Source organism: Carcharodon carcharias, chromosome 6, assembly GCF_017639515.1.
Source record: "Carcharodon carcharias isolate sCarCar2 chromosome 6, sCarCar2.pri, whole genome shotgun sequence".
NCBI lineage: Eukaryota > Metazoa > Chordata > Chondrichthyes > Lamniformes > Lamnidae > Carcharodon > Carcharodon carcharias.
The window spans coordinates 103968684-103984877 of record NC_054472.1 but is presented as its reverse complement, the minus strand read 5'-3'; the positions used below and the strand labels follow the sequence as shown (position 1 = coordinate 103984877).

Here is a 16194-nt window from a genome sequence, read left to right as displayed (position 1 = left end):
GCAACTGGAAGCAGTAAGCCTAGTTCTGGAGGTTTCTGAACACATATGATCTGGTTCTCTGCCCTATGTCTCAATAAATCATCACTCTTTATTCGTATATCAGTCTCTCCCCATTATTGATTGCGAGCAGCAATTGATGAGAACATAGGCAGTTGTGCAGTTAGAGGTCGGTTGGCCAATGAACTCATTTACCCAAGACATGAAAGTGGCGACGAGGATAAAGAACAGAAGAAAATAAATTTCAAGATGGGTGAGCAAAGCATTGGAAAGAGCATCTGTATGTATCTTATAAAATAGTTGACAGCCGGCTATCGGAGCAGAAACAGTGCTGCAGTTTAAAATTTTAAAAAAACCCTGCAGAATCGCGATTGTGGGGATCCCGTCAAAACTCAAAAAGAGCACGAAACCTGGTACAAGAAAGCCGATAGCTGCAGAGACAAAGTTTAAAAAAAAACGGAGACTGCTCTTAAAGCAGCAATGCATTTAAAAGGGTAAATACATGAAAATGGCTATGGACAGAAAATTAAAGATATGCCAGAGAGAGCACAACTCCACGGTAAGTCAAACACCTAAATTTGTCATTATCTGGAAAGCCTATCGGAAGTGCAGTCCCCTTGTAGTTGTTCACGATGCTGCAGGTCAGGCGTGTCAATCCATTCGACCCCATTGCAGATGACTGGTCTCGATATGTCAAATGCTAGTGTTCTTTTTTGCTGCTAATGACATTGCTGGAGAGGAGAAGAAAAGGGTGATTCTTTTTTCCTCATGCGGGAGCAAAACGTACTGGCTGATCCGCAGCCTTATGTCACCCAGTGCACCAGATTCGAAGACTTTCGATGAGTTAATAAAAATTATACAGAGCCACCTGAGACCAAAGTCCTCAGTTACTATGCAGCGCTTGAAGTTCAATTCAAGGAACAGGCTTCCAGAGGAGACAATAGCTGGCTATGCGGCCATTTTAAAGGCATTAACTGAGCATCGCAAATTCGGAACGTCCATTAGTGATGTGTTGAGAGACTGGCTGATGTGTGGGATTGGAGATGATAATATCCAAAGGCGTTTGCTAGCCGAACCTAGTCTAGACTTCAATAAGGCATTAGAATTAGCTATTGCTGCTGGAAATTCTGAAGTTATAAAAGGTGCACAAGATGGTGCCGTCCACCTGGTCAAGTGGGACAATCTGACAACAAAAGGCATGAAAACTCCGGACTCCACGGAAAGCCAAGAAATGCTCTCTAGCTCCAGGCCATTGAAAAACAACAGTGCTGCGGTGAAAACCTGCAGATTGAATGAAAGGGATACATCCAGGCCTCCAGTGAACAAACAACAACTCAAACAAGTTGAGTGCTTTTGCTGCCACCACTAAGGCCACCTAAGGCAACACTGCAGAGAAAGGCTAAAACAACACTAGAAAGGCAGGAGGCAAAATCTTGAAATATGCCTCATGGAAGAGCTAGAAGAAATAGAATCAGACATCCATTCATTCATAATCTCAAGGTGGGTAGAAACGAGCCAACCCAAGTAGTCATTACAATTAACGGTCAACCCATTAAGATGGAAGTTGATATGGGAGGGTCGATGTCCATCATTGGAGAGCATACATTGAGATATCTGAGTGAAGGAACCCATCCTTTGAAGCTAGAAGTTTCGGACACAAAACTGAGGACGTACACGGGCAAAGAAATAAATGTGAAGGGGGTATGTCAAGTTAAGGTGCAGTGTGAGGAAGATTCTGCAAAATTACCACTATTTGTAATGTCAGGCAGGGGACCGAGTCTCCTCGGAAGGAGCTGGCTGGGACAGATAAATCTTGAGGACCCGCCAAGTTCCCAATTCGAAACCAGAAGTGTTGCTGCAAGAAAAACTGAGTACGCAAAGACCCAAATGGGGGAAGCCCGTAGAAATGTTACAGCGGGAATGAGTTCAAGCTGAAGTCAGCGTCCTTCGAAAGGAAATGGAAACTCTATTAAAGGACTTTCAGACGCTACAAGATACAATCAGCTCCCAATTTGTGCCACGAGAAAGATATGAAGAAGAAAAGGAAAAGTTAAACCTGTCTCTAGCTGAGTTAAGGAACAAATTAGCTGAGAAGGGGCAATAATATGCGATTCTCCAGGAAACTATTAATGAGAATAGGAAAGAATTGAAAGAGCTGAAGCAACAACTGCATAAAAGCTTAGAAGGTTTAAAGCTAGAAGGCCCTAAATTCTTAGAAGAGCTGTCAGAAAACCCAAGTACTGAGCTCATTCACGTACAGCTCGAGCGTGAGTCTAATCCAGCCAACAGTGAAATTAAAGAGAAGACAGGGATACAGCTCAGTGCTCCCAAGAAAAGGACACAACAATGTCCAGTTTTCCTGTGGCCATTTTATATGTTTAGCTACCTTCTCAAATGAAATAAAGAATGTTTCAACATCACTTTCCTTAAACTTCAGAAGAGCTTGTACAAATTTAAATATCTCCCCACTGGGTTTTAGGTTAAAGGTTTCTTTTATTATCAGAACTTTCCTCAGCAACTGATGTCTCCTTTTAAAATCCAGCTTTTTAAGTTGGTACTCTCTGTTTCTTTTATTCATTTTCTCTTCCATTGCTCATTTTTCCCTTTGGAGATCAAATTTTTGCATTTCCATTTCTTTTTGAAATAATCTCTCTTTTCCCCTTTCTTTTTCTGCTGCCTCTAGTTCAAGTTTTTTTTATTTCTAATTATTTTTCCTTTTCATTTGCCTCCAATTCAAGTTTTCTCAGTTCCTTTGCTTGTTCAAATTCAAGCCTCTTCATTTCTAACTGAAGTCTCACTACCTCCAGCTGTGACTCACTAGTGTCAGGTATAACTTCCAACTTTAAATTTTGTGCTATCATTTCAGCTTTGTCTGCTTTCTTTGCCCCTACAGGTAACCTCAACTGCAACTTATCTGCCAACTCACCCTTAGATACTTTTAGTAACCCAATCAGAGTTATATATTCTACTTCCAAAAATGTTTTAGCAATAGATACAGCCATTTTTCACAACTCCAAAAATACCTCAGACCAACTCCTGAATTCAAAGTGCTTCTTGTACTTGTAACCTTAAGATTCACCAACTCCAAACCAATCAAGGATTTTCAAATATACCCCACAAAGATCCCACAGTTTTGTTATGGCACAGCCGATGGTAAATGCTGAGCTGCTCAAATCCCAACTGCCACATGTTTTGCAATTTGAATACTTATTTCGAGATGCATGCCTTGAATTCAGTAGTAATAAGTCTGCCAAGTCTTAGAGGGTTTTACAAAACTAAGTTAAACACATTAACAGAAAGAAATGATTTTAAGCACATACATAGGTTTACAAATTACTACTATAATAACTTCCAGCTCCCCTGATTAATCTAACTCCCAGTTACACCTCCATTAAGGCAACAGTGAAAACACATATTTTAAAAGACCCATACAAAGTAACATGATACCCTGAACAGTCAAATTCATAGTGAGTTTTCTTAACTTCAATTCTTTGTAGGCAGCAGCTTCAGGCTTAGATGCTGGAGGCTTTTCACACTCATATTAGATCTTAAAATACCTACCCTTGCACACAGCCTTCTCTCCATTATACATATTTTCCCATTTGAATGCAAATTCCCATTGTTTCACTGCCTTTGGACTTTACCTTTCTAATAATAAAAAAGCTATCATAGTACTAATTTTACTTGTAATCTTTGGGGAAAATAAACAGTCTGTTTCTTAACTTCTTCTGGCTAGGTAAAACAATTCACCCCCTCTTTTGAACTCAAGCTACTCTGGTTTGTTTAAAAATGTAAATGTTCCCTTTACACCTCACATTCTAAAACTTCACCCATGCTTACCTATTTAACATTTCAAACCTAGCTTCTCTTCTTACATCAAAGTCTTCAGACCAGCTGGCTTTAATTCAATTAAGACACACACACACACACACACACACCACACACACACACACACACACACACACACACACACACACACGCACACACACCAATAGACACAGGTCCCACTATTACACTACCTTACAATAAATTCAACATCACTATGAAAATTATTATATCTTCCTGACACAACAGACTGGACCGAAGGGTGGAGGAATCCATTTGCATTCTTTCTGATGTTGTGGCTCTGGCATACGAGCAACTCAGGCCTCCAAGGGAAAGGTGGAGGCCACCTAGGAGATCCTACCAGATTTGCACTTGTACCTGCACATCATCACTATAGAAATTTGTGGGATCCATCAGCGGCTAGGCGAGAGGGGACAGAGAACCTTGCTCTCCTTCCAGGAGTCCTTTCTCCTCAGGGAGTTAGTCAGCGGCTGTGGGGCACTCATGGAGAGGAGAACCAGCTGTGGGAGACCCCAGGACCATCCACCCAGGTGACTCAGTGTGTCCAGCTGATCCCAATCCCCTCTGCCTGTGACCCCATCACCTCATCAGCTGTACTATGAGGTTCACAAAGCCCCAGGACTGCCTTTAATCTCCCACTTTGACATCTTATTCTCAGATCAGTGACAATGAATGTCTTTCAATGAGCTTTCCCGTTCCTTCATGGCTGATAACACAGTTTCCTTTCCCCCCCCCCCACCACCCCCCATGAGTCTCTGTGCAACCCATCCCTCATGTGCTACTCTAACACAACTACCCCCTCACTTGTACTCTGGACTCTGCGTGTATCCCCTCCTATTCACACAGTCCGATTCTCATCTGACCCCTTCTCTGTCTGCATTCTAGCCGGACTACAGATTCTCCACCATTGGTCACCCCTCTGCCTGCCATTACCATCCCCCTCCTCCCACCAACCCCACCATATCCCATTCTACCGCATAGCTCTGTCATCCTTCCTACCCCACCCCACCCCCCACACCCTGGTCGCAATACTGGTCTTTGTTTCAGAGTGCAGCCCTGCCTAAGAGCTGCAGCACACACTGAATGTTGTCCTCCCAGTGTACAGAGGTACCACAGTGTGCAGAACAACCCTATATCCCCACTAGTGTGGCGTCACACTGGCACTGTTGAGAAATCAGAGCAGTGTTATTGCAGGTCGGCTTTGGATGCTGCACTCACCTCAAAGTCATGAGCAAAGTGAGGGTGGTCTGCTGCATGCCTTTTCTATCTGGTCATGATTTAGACCGGTTTCACTTCCCGCCGCATGGGAATAATTGGGAGGAGGACCACCATTCTGCCAAGTAGGGTTTTTAATGAGTATCCATGATCTGGTAATGCATGCAAATGGTGTTCCAGACATGGATCAGCAGAAGCCCGACCATGAAAGTGGTGAGGGAAAAATTATGACTTTTCGCCTCTCTCCAAATTCTCCGCTTCTGCCCGCCAAAAACCTGCCACCAGCAGGACCGGAAAATGCTGCCCACTACCCTTTTCATTTTCTGTATGAGGTAGCGCACAATAATTAAATAGAATGTTCTATTAAATTATCATTATTGTTCTTCTGATAATTTATTGCCAGGTGGCATGTGCTAATGGTTCTGAACGTAACCTTTGGGCCATTGCCATTAGCATGAGTTTATTTCTCTGCACTCCTATTTTGCAACATCATCCAAAACAAGAATGTTAGGTTCCCTTTTAAGTTGACACTCAGCTCCATTGACATACCACCTCTTGAATCCCTCCACTGCCTTTGATATGGTACACTGCTTGTCTAATATCCAACATTAAATGAGCAGAAATTTCCTCCAACTAAATATTGAGAAGACTGAAGCCATAATCTTCAGTCACTGCCATAAACTCCATCCTCTAGGTATTGATTCCATCCCCTACCCTGACAACTGAGGCTAAACCAGTTTGTTTGCCATCCCTCCAAGGCCTCGTTCCTCTCTATCTCTGTTATCACCTCTGACCCTATAACTCTCCAAAGTTTCTATCCTCCAGTTCTGGCCCCTTGTGCATCTTCAATTTCCATTATCCCACTATTGGTGTCCATCCCTTGAGCTACCTGATCCCTAGGCTCTGGAATTCCCTTCCTCTCCACATCTCCACATCCCTCTCTTCCTTTAAGAATCTCTTTAAAACTTATTTCTTTGATCAAACCTTTGGTCACTTCTCCAAATGTCATTTTAGATGACTCAGTGTCAAAATTTGTTGGATAACACTCTTGTGAAGTACTTTAAGTTGTCTTACTATGCTAAAGCTGCTTATAAAAATGCATCAACCTGGGTAAGTCACAAACATGAAAGGCTGAGAGGTGTAACTTTTCAAAAACAGTATATAAGAAAAATGGGAAATTTTAAATTATGAAAAAAGGGCACAGACTATGGAGGAATAATTTAATTTTGTCTGTTTTCTTGGATTTAAAATTGATTTTAAGAAGCTGAGATTTGGGTCATGACTTCCCATAACTGGGTCTCTCTGAAAATATTGACAAAGTTTAGTCATTTCAGGCAGCCGCCAGAATAAAATATTAAATAAGAGTCCTGTGCCTTTTGAAAATTGAACTATTGGCATGCCAGATTTGTTGTTTCTTAAACAGACAGTAATTCTTGGCATCAACAGTCAGGAAGAGAACTGAAGACCCATTATCTGAAAGGATCCTCAGCTGCAATCAGGTAAGCCTTGAGTTAGCCATTTGAGAGGGCTGATCTTTGGAGGCAATCTTTTGAGCTGTGTTGTGGACATTACTTGTAAGACCAGCATTTGTTGCTCAATCCTAATTATCCTTGAACTGAGTGGCTTGCTAGACCATTTCAGAGGGGCAGTTAAGAGTCAACCACATTGCTGTGGGTCTGAAGTCACATGTAGGCCAGGCCAGGTAAGGATGGAAGATTTCCTTCCCCAAAGGACTTTAGTGAACCAAATGGGTTTTTAACATCAATCAATATGGTTTCATGGTCACCATTGCTAAGACCATTTTTTAATTACAGATTATTAATTGACTATAAATTTGAACCTATGCCTCCATATCATATCTTGGGCCGCTGGATTACTAGCCCAGTGACATTATCACTATGTCATCATCTCTCCCTAAAGAGAATTGGAGAATACAGATATCTACCTGATGACCTCTCACATGCAAAGTGAGCACTCTACCCTTTGAGCTAATTTCCCATGCTCTGTTGTCGGTGCTTGAGGATGAAGAAGATGAAAGCAGTGCAGAAGAATGGAGACAAAAAAGGTAAAAGGATGGGCAGGCACCCTCAACTTCCCTGCCCGAAGCCCGAGTATTACCTACTAGATTTCCAACACATCACTGGCCTGAGCCCAGTGCCAGTGAAATAACGGTGGAGGTAGGAGATGGCCACTTATGGGCCTCAGTTGGCACAAGGGTGGGCAGAATGCTGGACACCTCCCTCTCTGCTTATAAAATTGTGGCAGGGGCAGGAGCGGTTGGGATGAAAAGGGCTGCGGAGAGGGACGACACAGGGGAGTGACCTGTAAGTGGCACTGCTGACACCTGATTTCCCACATCGACAAAGAGACAGCACAAGTAGTCCTGGCTGCCCACCAGTCTTCATCAAATGTCACATGAGTACAAATTCTGTTTGTTGGATTCTCTCACATGATTAAGCAGGAAGTCTGACCATTTTGCGATGGATTTTAGAGATACTTTGATCTTTTTGAAACAATGATAGAAATGCATTTTTTTGGTAATTTATGACCCACTAATAAAATTGCATGAGCATGCAGTTTTGAAATGCATAATTTTCCAGCCAGTTCACTGGAATAAGCAATTGATATCCAATCATAGTAGTAGCTCTTACAATAATGACACTTTAACACTTCTTAAGCAGTGTGACCACTTGCAATATCATAGATGTCAAAGTTGTTCATTGAGCAATGGTTTGCATAATATTTCTGGAGATTCTGAAAAACCCAATTATCAGAACAGCTGATGGGTGCACTGTTAACTCCTATAACAAAGCATTATCAACAGTGATGAAGGCCCCAAAATTTTCAAACAATTTTAGCAATCTGCCACTATGAGAATCTTAGGAGGTCAGGGAGCAGTAACACGATTTAGGGAAACACCCAAACCTATGGCATGAATATTACTGTACCTGATATATATAAAAAGACACTTTCAAAACTCAGAGCATCCCAAAATATTTTGCAGCCAGTTGAGCACTTCTGAAGCATGGCCACTGTTATAATGTAGAATATGCAGGAGCCAATTTGCACAATTTACAAGGTTCCACTAAAACAATGACCAGATAATCTCTTTTCTTTAGCAATATAGGTTGAGGGATAAATATTGGCCAGGACACCTGGAGAGCTCACCTGCTGTTCTTTAAATAGTGCCATGCAATCTTTTGCATCCATTTGAGCAGGGTAAGTCGGGCCTTGGCTGAACATTTTTTCTGAAAGGTAGCTGTTGTTAAAGATATAAATGCTGGACAGACACACATAGCAAGGGTATAATAAGTAAAATTGTCAAGTGAAACTAACAGAATTAATAAATTACATTCTGTGTGGCATGAAGGAAACAACAATTAGTAGGTATTTAAATGGGTATTATAAGAAGAGATAAAAACAAAAAAACTGCCAATGCTGGAAATCCAAAACAAAAACAGAATTACCTGGAAAAACTCAGCAGGTCTGGCAGCATCGGCGGAGAAGAAAAGAGTTGACGTTTCGAGTCCTCATGACCCTTCGACAGAACAGTTCTGTCGAAAGGTCATGAGGACTCGAAACGTCAACTCTTTTCTTCTCCACCGATGCTGCCAGACCTGCTGAGTTTTTCCAGGTAATTCTGTTTTTATTATAAGAAGAGGCTGGACAGACTAGGCTTGTATCTGCTGGACTTTAGAATAGTAAGAGGTGACTTGATTAAAAAATATAAGATCCTGAGGGGTCTTCTTGACAGGATGGATGTGGAAAAGATGCTTCCTCTTGTGGAAGAATCTAGAACGAGGGGTCACCATTTAAAAACAGAGATAAGGAGAATTATTTTCTCTCTGAGGACTATGAGTCTTTGGAACTCTCTTCCTCAAAAGGCAGTGGAAGCAGAGTCTTTGAATATTTTTAAGGCAGAGGTGAATAGATTCTTGGTAAGCAAGGGGGTGATAGGTTACCGGGGTAGGTGGAATGCAGATTTCAGGTTACTATCAGATCAGCCATAATCTTACTAAATGGTGGAACAGGCTTGAGGACTGAATGGCCTACTCCTGCTCCTTGTTCGTATGTTCGTATGTTCGTAAATATCCTTTTTCAATGACCACTAAACCTAATAGAAGTGAATTTCCAGATAGCTTCTCCTGAGTAACCACTGTAATTTCAGCAGAAGTGCCCAGGAAACTTGATTTTTGCATGGGCGAGGCTTCCAATTTTTGATTGTGACTTCTCCAAGTCCAGCTGGTAATGTCATTAGCCCCTTTACTGTAGTTATTTAAAAATGTAAATGTGTTAATTAAGTTTTATACGGTAAATTTTACAAATGTACAATTCTGGCACAGATCTTTATGCACTGGGAATATATGTCAAGAATTTGTTCACTATATTCCACCACATACCAGCCACTCAGGCATGTGTTCCCATGATTTTCTATTAGATTGAATGGTTGTTATGACACTTCACGATGAATTGGTTACAAGAAAGCAAAATTTGTTGTAACAAAAGGAACCGACAACCCATCAAAATACATTAATAGCTGAAGAGTTAAAAGTTCACACAACTCTCTTGTAGAAATGGGTTGTAATGTTTGCCTCTGAGGAAATGGATTGAGCTAGTCCCTTTCTTATTCTAGTGAAAGCCTCTGTCAAAGAATCATAATGCTGCTGGAGACAGTTATAAAGAAGTTCAAGGCCTGAACTTCAATTATGTGTCTAGAAGCTAATTTTATTTTTTTTGTTTGTGTCCAAATGCATGCAAGAAACAGGACAATATGACATCTTCTTTGCAACTTAATGCGATGGGCCTTCCCGAAAAGAGGCAATGCAGGGCTCTTGCCAGCTCTTAAACTATGGCTGCAAACTGAAATCTGTACAAGATTAATGGGCTAGATTTTGTCATGGAAGTAGTAGTGAGGCTAACAGTGGTAATTGTTATTCACATGAGATCATCTACATGCCCGCCCCTGCCCCCGCCACAATTTTACAAGCAGCAAGGGAGGGGCGTGGTGGCCCGCCTGCCTTTGTGCCAACTAAGGCCCATAAGCAACCAATTAATGGCCACTTAAGGGCCACTTCCTACATCTACCACTATTTCATGGGTGACGGGCTAAGGTCAGCAATGGCTTGGAAATCCAGCAGGTAACACTGCTCGGGCTTCAGGTGGCAAAGTGGGGAGGGGATGCCTGCTTTACAGCCTTCCTGTTTCAATCAGGTTTCCACCCACCCAAGCTTCAGACTTCCCAGCATTTTCCCTCTCTCCTGCCCTTTCCATCGCAGCCCCCCAAGCCACCTCAACTTCGTCGCTGGGACCTGCCAGTCAGCTGCTGGGACCAGAGAGCTGCTAACAATCTGATTGGCCAGCAGCTCTCAAAGACGGAATTTTCTCCCCGGCTGGGGGCAGGAGCCTCACCTCGAGGTAATTAGTGTCCCAATGGACATTAAATCACAGCGAGCCTTCGAACTGGGTGGGATGCATCTGCTTTTTCATCAGCCTATGGCACCTGCTCACTGCACATAAAATCCAGCCCATATATTCAGGATTGTCATCACCCTTTAAAGCCACAGGTAGTATTGTGCATGTCTTGGTGTTGGGCTACAGTTGTTCCTGTCACAGATGACATAGCTCCATGAAAGCCTCCTTTATGAAGTGGCACTTCCAGTCACTCTGCCCTTCCAGTTGAGATAAGATGTTCAATTCCAGAAGGCCTATGCAGTGGAGCTGCCCTGTGCCTGACTATCCTTTGCCCTTTTTTTCTCTCCTTTCTTCTACACTGCTATTCAACCTCAAGCCCCACCAAAAGAGCATGGGAAATTCACTCAAATGGTAGAGTGCTCACATTGCATGGGAGAGGTAGTGAGATTGGTACCCAAATTCCCTTTAGGGGTAGTCAGTAGCATAGTGGTAATGTCACTGGACTAAATCCAGAGACCCAGGATTATGCTCTGGGGATACGGATTTGAATCCCACCATAACAGTGGGTGGAATTTGAATTCAATTAATTAATTTTAAAAATCAACTGATTAATAAAAAAGCCTGGAATAAAAAAGCTAGTTCCAGTATTGATGACCATGAAACCACTGTTGACTGTTATAAAAACCCATCTGGTTCACTACTGTCCTTTAGGGAAGGAAATCTGCCATCCTTACCTGCTCTGGCCTACATGTGACTCTAGGCCCACAGCAATGTGGTTGACTCTTAACTGCCCTCTGAAGCAAGCTACACAATTCAAAGGCAGTTAGGGATGGGCAATAAATGCTGTTCTTGTTAGTGATGTCCATATTCCATGAAAGAATAAAAAAAAAACTCTAGCACTGCACATATACAGTTAAACAAAGAAATCAAGAAATTATTGTCCAGAATTCCCTGCTCCTTCAAAAGCTGCACGCTGTTGGTATTTACCTGATACGTACCTACTAAATTTGCACAAAGGATAGCACTTGTCCATTCCAGTGTAACTACCCTTTTAATGGCGTGGTGAGCCTAAGTTACAGCCAATCAACATCTGACACTGAAAATGAACTTTTAAAAGTGTGGAATGACATTCTTTCTGATTTTAATTATTGATATAGATTTTAAGTTGGAGTTTTTGTTACTATTTCTGCCTCTTTTACCACTGTCTCTCCATTCTATCTTTCATTCCTCTCATTTTGTTTCCTGCGCATAACTTGGCACTCAATTTATTTTCTAATTTACACTTCCTGGTTCATATTCTGCACTGCTCCTAAATGTTCACATCTCATTGTTTAAGGAGATAACCCATTTGCTTACCTTATTCACACAAAATGCTGCACTTTATGGATCTTCAGCCTTTTTTTCACCACTGAAAGCAAAATCTAGCTCAATTTTGGAAGCTGAATGTATGCCACAAGTGCAAATGACACTCCATGTTATTGAAAAGGAAGCTTGCACTTACATGATGAATTAAGTGCATTAAGGAAGGCACTTTATAGTTCTGAACATAATACTCCAAAGTGAATTAGGTGGTGTTCTGTGCAGTTAATATCACCATTTCATTGAAATAATGAAGCCTCCCACAATTGCAGCTCTGAGACCATATGAATTGCATACACGCTAAAGTACACTTTCTCATTTTAATGTTTTAATTTTCATTTCAGTAAGGTCATCAATCTGAAATGATAGCTCTATTTCTCTCACCACAATTGCTGTCTGATCTGCTTAATGCTTTCAGCATTTTCTGTTTTTATTTCTGATTCCACCAATCCAGTACTTTAATTGTGTGCTCATTGTAATATATCTGGCATCCTCTCCTGAAATAAAAACAGGAAGTTCCGGAAAAACTCAGCAGGCCATGCAGCATCTCTGGAGAGAGAAAGAGTTAACATTTCGACATCAATGTGACTGTTCTTCAGGACACTAAGAATCTCCGATGAAGAGTCATATTCGACTTAAAATGTTAACTCTGTTTCTCTCTCCAAAGATGCTACCAGACCTGCTGAGTTTTTCCACAACCTCATCTTCTGATGAGGTACTTCACAGCCTCCTGGACTCAATATTGAGTTCAACAACTTCAGACCATGAACTCGGTTCTCCGTTTTGTACCTTTTTCCCACTGCCAGTTTGTACCTTGTTCTCGTTTTGAGTTTAGACGGCGCTGAGCTTTATTCTGTTATTACCAAAAAAAAACACAAAGTACTGCGGATGCTGAAGACCTGAAAGTAAAACAGACGGTGCTGGAAGAACTTAGCGGGTCTGGCAGCATCTGTGGAGAGAGGGAAACAGAGTTAACGTTTCGAGTCCAATATGACTCCTTCAATCCTCCCCTGAAGAATCGGGGTTTTCTTTTGCAGGTAAGATTTCGATAGACTAATCGTCTCCGTTTATTCTGCTATGTGCTCACAGTTGCTAGCTGAACTGGCATCAAATTCAGAACGCAACTCAGTGTGTTTATAACTCTAAAACATACATCGTATTAACGCCAGATCAATGGGAAAGAAACAGGAATCAGATCTCAACAACTTCGTTCTGGCTTTTAAGCCGACCACACACACAAAATTGCAAAGATGAAGTCTCAAATAACCTAACGTTATACCTATCATACGTTATTAGAATCAGTTGTTGACATGAAGAGAAAGCCCTACGGCTTTCCAGCTTTAGGCTGAAATTAAGTTTTGCCACCCACCGACCCGCCCCCCGCTTAAAAAACGGAAATGTTGAGAATAATTGGCTGTATATGTTGAGAGGGTAGTGGACCTGATCTCTGGTTCCTATGGTGAAAGGTCTTGGCGTCCACTGATAAGCGTCTGTGCTCAATCCCGCAGAGAATCACAAGACAAGCGGACAAATCTGACTCCGCCATCAGGAAGCAGTTTCTATACCAGTACCATCTCAGCATCAGCAAAGCAAGTTAGTTCAAAGAGCGGATTAACTGTTTGCGGCTGCACCCGAACGGCAAGGTAAGTTTAATTTGAATCGCAATGTGCATGTTACACGCTTAACTGAGCTAGAAAATGATTCTATTAGTCATTGATGACAAAATTGCAATCCGAGTACGGAGTAAGATCACATTTAATTGGAAGTCTTTTCTTTTGTTTTTTTTGTTAAATTGCATTTGACAATAGAAGTCGTTTGGTGCTAAATGCTTCCTTTTTTCTTGATCTATTTAGTGAACGTCCATCTGTTGGTGACTTCTAAGAGAGATGGCATTGACTTCGCAGTAATTTGAAATAAAATTAGGAAATCCAGTTAGAGTCATAACACGCCGGAGGCTGCGACAGATCGCTCCAATTTCAAATGAAGGGCCGAAGGATTGCAATTTTATATATTAATAAATCATGAAATTTCCCCCGCCCCGGTCATTGAAGAAAATGAAGGGCTGGGGAGGATTACATTTTTCGAAAGGAATTTATCTTTTCATTTAACCTCAAAGTACAACTTCAATTCATAGAATTGCCTGCAGTATTCTGTCTCTGGGTTAGCTTTACCATGAAACTTTGATTCCTATGTTGAGTTAAAATTACTCGTGTCTAATTAAATGAGGCCCTCAAAGCAGTCTTATGTTTCTAAGTTGCACAGCTTTCTTTCTGCTATAATCTTTACGCTAAACAAAGCTGCGAGCGGCTCCGCCGTACTAGCAGTGAAAACATGGACAATCTTTCTTCGAATCCAGTACCTCCGAACATCTCCTGCAAGGACCAAGATGCGAGTTGTTTGTCTGCAGGTAGCAATGGGACCAATTCGACAGGGCCAGGTCCGTACCCTGACTTTTACATCGCCATTCCCATTATTTACTCTGTCATATGTGCTGTGGGGTTAACAGGCAACACAGCCGTGATCTATGTCATACTCAAAGCCCCGAAAATGAAAACAGTGACAAATATGTTCATACTGAATCTAGCCATCGCGGATGAACTTTTCACGCTGGTTTTGCCCATAAACATCGCTGACTACCTTCTGCTCCAGTGGCCCTTTGGCGAGCTAATGTGTAAATTGATCATTTCCATTGATCAATACAACACCTTCTCCAGCATTTACTTTTTAACTGTCATGAGCATAGATCGCTACTTGGTGGTCCTTGCAACCGCGAGGTCCAAGAAAATGTCTTATCGCACTTACAGAGCCGCTAAGATAGTCAGTATTTGCGTTTGGCTCTTCGTCACCATCCTCATCTTGCCCTTCACAATTTTTGGCAAAATTCACGATGACGAAGGCAGGCTGCAATGTGTCTACGTATTCCCACCTCCTGAGATTCTGTGGTGGAAAGCTAGTCGGATCTACACTCTCCTAATGGGATTCACCATCCCAGTGTCCACAATTTGTATCCTGTACACAATGATGCTACTCAGGTTGAGAAACATGCGCTTGAACACCAACGCCAAGGCCCTGGACAAAGCGAAGAAGAAGGTGACATTAATGGTGATGGTTATCCTGGCAGTCTGCCTTTTCTGCTGGACACCCTACCACTTGAGCACGATAGTGGCATTAACAACAGATATTCAACAGACCACACTTATTATTGGAATCTCCTACTTTATCACCAGCCTAAGCTATGCTAATAGTTGTCTTAATCCTTTCCTTTATGCCTTTCTAGATGATAGTTTCAGAAGAAGCTTTCGGAAATTGTTAGAATGCAGAACAGCACCCTAACATTTACAGTCTTTGATGAATCCGTCCAATTACTGAACGTAGCATGTTTATCCAAGCTATCCGCTTCAAGCGCGTTCTGCTGTAAATATCTTCAGAGATGCTCATTCGTTACGCCCAAAATACTTCTAATGAGATGATTATGTCCGGGGAATAAAATTGGAATTTCCTTGTTGAATAAAGGTCTAAATTGTGTCTAGAATTTCTGGTGTGGTACGTATGTAAACTTAAAATGTGCATGCTACGAAATGTCACTTGTACTTAACTTAAGGATCAGGATAGACTTGATGTGAATGGTTTGCATCGTTATTGTATTATAGTCTATACTGATTTGCCACTCTAATATATAACATTGATGAGTGCATGCTCATGATAATAGTGTGTATTGGCCTTTATACTTGTATATACCAATAGCAATTTAGGTGTCAGACAAAATTCCTCACGTTTGTTTTAAAATAGGCATGTTCCTCCTTATATTTGCAATAATGATGTATTTTTCACTCAGAAACTTGTATTACAGATTTAAGGTCAAAACTTCTGACCAGGGCATAAATTGAGCAAACTTTAAAACTGTATATTCAGCTTGTGTTAAATCTCACAATAGCAGGAGTTCCTTCACCAATTTTTCAGAAATAATTTTCAAATGCTCATTATAAATCAGTGACCTAATTTGTGTTAACTTTGATGATGAGAGGTTTAGCAAGTAATTCTTGTTCATCATTTTGGCTGCTGTTTTCTTTGTATACTGAGATTCTATAATCACTATCAGAAAATAGAATGCTTCCCAATGCAATCATATTCTACCTTCCATCCAACATTAGTTGTTTTATAGTTGATGACAGAGCTCTGCCCTTAATGTAGTTTCTAATGACATGTGCATGACAAATACACAATTAGTAAATCATTTTTTGAACTAGTCACTTTTGAGTAAATCATAAAACTGATTACAAATTAGTGCGATTTTGTTTAATAAACAAATTTTAGACAGATTGGTGGCAGTTTTTTTGTAGCCTTTACATTTCTGATTCAAATTGA

General features: G+C 41.3%; 1 protein-coding gene across 1 annotated transcript; it reads left to right on the top strand.

The window, feature by feature from the left end:
• The first annotated feature begins 1554 nt into the window (after positions 1 to 1554).
• LOC121278818 (neuropeptides B/W receptor type 1-like) lies at positions 1555 to 15162 on the top strand. Its single transcript, XM_041189272.1, has 5 exons — positions 1555 to 1698; positions 6073 to 6168; positions 6505 to 6557; positions 13338 to 13472; positions 14127 to 15162. Exons 1-5 carry the CDS (start codon positions 1555 to 1557, stop codon positions 15160 to 15162), a joined length of 1464 nt encoding a protein of 487 aa, XP_041045206.1.
• The last annotated feature ends 1032 nt before the right edge of the window (positions 15163 to 16194 follow it).

Excerpts from the sequence above, each read along its gene's own strand:
- LOC121278818 (XM_041189272.1), top strand. The coding sequence starts at position 1,555 with ATGGAAGTTGATATGGGAGGGTCGATGTCCATCATTGGAGAGCATACA. Across the intron at positions 1,699-6,072 it reads AAGAAATAAATGTGAAGGGG|ATGACTCAGTGTCAAAATTT; the intron begins GTATGTCAAGTT and ends ATGTCATTTTAG. Across the intron at positions 13,473-14,126 it reads GGCTGCACCCGAACGGCAAG|CTGCGAGCGGCTCCGCCGTA; the intron begins GTAAGTTTAATT and ends CGCTAAACAAAG.